Below are 4,081 nucleotides of genomic sequence, written 5' to 3'. Positions count from 1 at the left end.
CAAGAATCAACTTTCTTATGAAAATGACGTTGCTCAGAATAAAAATAATTACACTTAAGAAAATAAAAATCAATTTGTTTAAGTTATAATAAAACTTTGATTGTAGTATTTTTTTTCACTTTTCAAAATATGATGTCAATGACTTACTTTCCAAATATTGGCCTTAAAAAATTTTTTTGGAATATCGTTTTTCATTTCTAAAATTTCAAAAAAATGATTGCACACTACATGAACAATTGAATTTTCTCCGTAGTGTAAATACAATTAAATGATATTCAAAAGATGAACACATTGAACATGATATATTAATTTTTTTATAAATATTCCAGTCCGATTTCCTCTAATTTCCCTATGCACTTCTTATTTTGGATTCAGTATGACAAAAAAAAAACTTGAATTATGATAATACAAAAATAGAATTGTAATTTTAAAATACTTTTATTGATCTTATTCTGCAAGCAGAAAAACTATATAAGATCAATGATAAAAATCTGGAGAGAAAAGAAGGAAATCACAAAAAGTCACAAGCACTCTACAGTTTCATTTATTACCCTTTTTAAAAATGCACATGCACTTACTAATTAATTTTTTTTTTCAATTTCATCTAATTTAAAGATTTCACGTTAATTGCTAGACTTTTGAATAAAGCAAAACGGAAATTTCAGAGCATTTATTACAAACGTTATTGCTCTTACCATGGTATAGTATGACCAAACTGAAACTTTGTGAATTTGTTGAATTTACAGATTAAGCGTTATTCAACACGGCTATTTCGATAATTGCATGGTTCAAATGTAAACAGCGATACTGAAGCAACAGAGTCCGATTATAAATCGTTTCATGATATACAGTGACAATATTCGTTCGGACTGTCTGAATGCTTCTAAAGGATGTGCACTGTATTTTCCTTGTCTATTGTCTCTAATTTCAGATCAGGGCTCAGTGTATTATAACTAGATATGCATTTCCGGTAGAGCACTGCAGACAACCCATACAAAGTGGTCCAGTCCCCGATGATATTCCGATCGGCATCGTTATTCACAGAAATACGATCCACCAGACTATTGCCGTCAGAGATCCACATGGAAGAGAGAGTCATTAGGGGGTACAGTTTTCTGTCGTGCGTGACTGAGTTGTATTTGACGGTGAGAATCGTTTCAGGATGCATCGCATCTATGTAAAGAGATGCACGGTCGCCATGGATGAATTCAACATCGAACTTCATGTTGATCGTATCCATTTCAATGCTTTTGATTGGTGAGGTCGGTCGAGCATCACTGGCGTTGTTTGGACCAATGACAATGCTCGTTCCGAATGGTATCCAATCCAGACCATGGGGAGTCATTGGCAACAAACTGACCAATCCATCATGATATAAGGAAAATACTTGGGAGTAACCGCTGCTCCAAGGTAGTTTTACATAGACTTGAATCCGATCCATGTCATAAAATTCTTCTTTGGTATACTTACTAGTGATAGTCATGGTTTTTTCTCCCATGTACCAAAAATCAATGTCCGTTCCCTCTATAATGTATTTGTTGTCTTTAAAGAGAACGGTTTTGTTGTGGACAGTTTCTCGACTTTTAAGGATGATGGAATCAATGACTACATTCATGGTTTGAGAGGACGTAAATCCAAGCCTAAGAATGTTGTCTTGGTCTGCACTCCAGGAGTAGTCTGGGAATGTCCACGTATAAGTCGTTTCATTTTGGGGGTCAATCTTTAGTCTGTCGAAACTGATATAACGGCGGGACTCCCCCAAATAAGAAACGTCAAGGTCAAATACGGGGCCTTCGTTTCTAAACTTTATTGTCAAAATAGATCCAACTCGATTTTCATCCACGCCCCTAACGAAGGAAAGTACAGACGGATAAAAGGTTGTAGTCATGATCATGTAGGTTGGGGATCCCTCAAAAACGGTTTTCATTTTCTTCGTGGTGATGGTTTGTCCATACGGATCTATAAGTATATTGGAGAGGTTCAAAGAAGGGCGATTAAAATTACATCCACTGAAGATCGGAACTCGGTTATTGGAAAATGTTCTGTATTGAGGGATTGTTGCTGTTAAACGGAAAGTGTCTGCTATATCGTTAAACACAGCAACTCTAACGTTGGATTCCTCAGGACAAGACGACTTGAAACTGTTTTGCTCAAATCTTGAACTAGGTACGCTGTCCTGTGTAGACACGTTTTTAAAAGCTATGTCGTCGGAACAAAACTTGTCACAATAAAACCCCATTTCGTCCAAATTCCTGTCGTCCACGTCTAGTGTGATAAAATCTACCTCGGCTCCCCACTGATCCGAGAAGACGGTCGTCAGCTTGACCTTGTGGCTACCAGCCCCAAGATCCACCGGATTTCCCACCTGACCACTGGAATGATAATCATTCCATGCAGCTCCACTTCCGGTTTGTGTTCCTGTCTCAAATTTTCCAACGACATTTCCGTCAATCTCAATAACATATTCGTCATGCGGACCGTCATTGGAGAACCTGATGTTGGAGACTTGAACTTTGGTCTCCTTTCGTACGCAGAAGGTGTATTCAAGGTACTGGTCTTGTATTAAGTGAACAGCCTTTCTGCCGCTGGCCTCGGACCGGTAAACTGCTCCTTCTTCGGGGTTATTTATGTTAAGTAACCCCACAGCGTGTGAATCCTCTGCCTCAAATATGAAGGCTTTAGCATGGGCATGCCAACAAAAATAGCACAGTGTGAACATGAATAGGATGCATCGGAAAGTCTGAAATAAAAAGTGACTTCGTATATGAAATATTATGCACATCTATATGTATTGTGCATTTGAAAAAAAAAAGAAATATTGAATAGGTACTTGCCTTGTAGAACGACATCATGAAAATTGAGATTTTTCAGGCAAAGGTTTAAATTTTACTCGGAGACACACCTTTTTTGGTGCATTGTTTTGAATACAAAACCTGTTTGAGACATTTTTCAGCCGCAATGAATTAATGAATTACTTAATTAGAATTCTTTAGCACACACCTTGTTAAACGCACTTGACACGCAAGTATTGAGTCTTTGCCCACTGTCTTTATGTAAACTATAAAGATTTATATGTGCATGACTTTCCGAATAGAAATAAACATAATATAGGAATATGCCTTCTTAATGCACATTACTTCTGCAGTGAAGCTTTTTATTTAACGGGTTTGTGCATCGAAATTATAATTGTAAAAGTGCTCTGAATAGCAGTTCATAGTATTAAAATCGAATAGTCATGAAGCAAAAAGTTCTGGTATGCGATTCGCCTTCAGATTTGTATTAGGTTATAAAATCATACCAATATATCTATTATCAAACTACATGTATCTAATGTTTGTGGGTTTTACTTTATTGTATATATTCAATGCATAAAGGTAGCACTGCGTGTGCCCATATGTTATAAGTGATGCGCTAAATTGTAAAAACGACTATTTCAGAGCATGTCAATCTTCCATTTTTTATAAAATCGTCTGTGAATATTTACGATTAGGGTTTCAGACTGCTGACCAAATGCAAATTTCCACGTGAGTGAACAAGCATCAAAAGGTCACATGTCAAACACAGGTGGCGATTTCAGTGTCTCGAGAGCGAAAATTATTGGAAAATAACGGCATTTAGCAAAAACTTCAAAATAGTTCAAAATACTGTATAACATTATCATTTTTCGTGAATTTTGGTGTCCGTTATACGGTGCACATTGCGTACCCCCGGTATATAACGTATATACACTGCATGCTCATCCTTATATGAAGTACAGAGATCCATACATGTAGCCACAGAGACCACGCAAGCCCGTTTTAACATTAATTTCAATGTAACCATAAATAAAGATTATTTTTAATTTCTTTATTAATGGTTAGATTGAAATTAATGTTAAAACGGTCTTGGCCCCTGTGCATATAATTGCAGGTCTGTAGCTCCTGGTCTGACAAAATTCGGATGTTTTTCAGACTGTGAGCAACAGTCCTGCAGCTAAGAGATCCAACACTATTAGTATATTGGTTTTGCTTTTGTACCATTTTTGCTTGTTATCTTCAGGAAGGTTGATATTGATGCTGATGCACAGATTTAAACTTTATGT

General features: G+C 36.5%; 1 protein-coding gene across 1 annotated transcript; it reads right to left on the bottom strand.

Annotated features, from left to right (window-relative positions):
* Nucleotides 1–419: 419 nt before the first annotated feature.
* LOC105320647 (uncharacterized) lies at nucleotides 420–2,993 on the bottom strand. Its single transcript, XM_011418666.4, has 2 exons — nucleotides 2,835–2,993; nucleotides 420–2,740 (listed from the first exon to the last, which is right to left on the bottom strand). The coding sequence occupies exons 1-2, from the start codon at nucleotides 2,850–2,852 to the stop codon at nucleotides 884–886; spliced, it is 1,875 nt and encodes a 624-aa protein (XP_011416968.3). The 5' UTR covers nucleotides 2,853–2,993; the 3' UTR covers nucleotides 420–883.
* Nucleotides 2,994–4,081: the final 1,088 nt, after the last annotated feature.

The sequence above is a fragment of the Magallana gigas genome, chromosome 7, assembly GCF_963853765.1.
Source record: "Magallana gigas chromosome 7, xbMagGiga1.1, whole genome shotgun sequence".
Taxonomy (NCBI): Eukaryota; Metazoa; Mollusca; class Bivalvia; order Ostreida; family Ostreidae; genus Magallana; species Magallana gigas.
The sequence above is the reverse complement of the archived record's forward strand: the minus strand, read 5'-3'. Positions and strand labels throughout refer to the sequence as shown.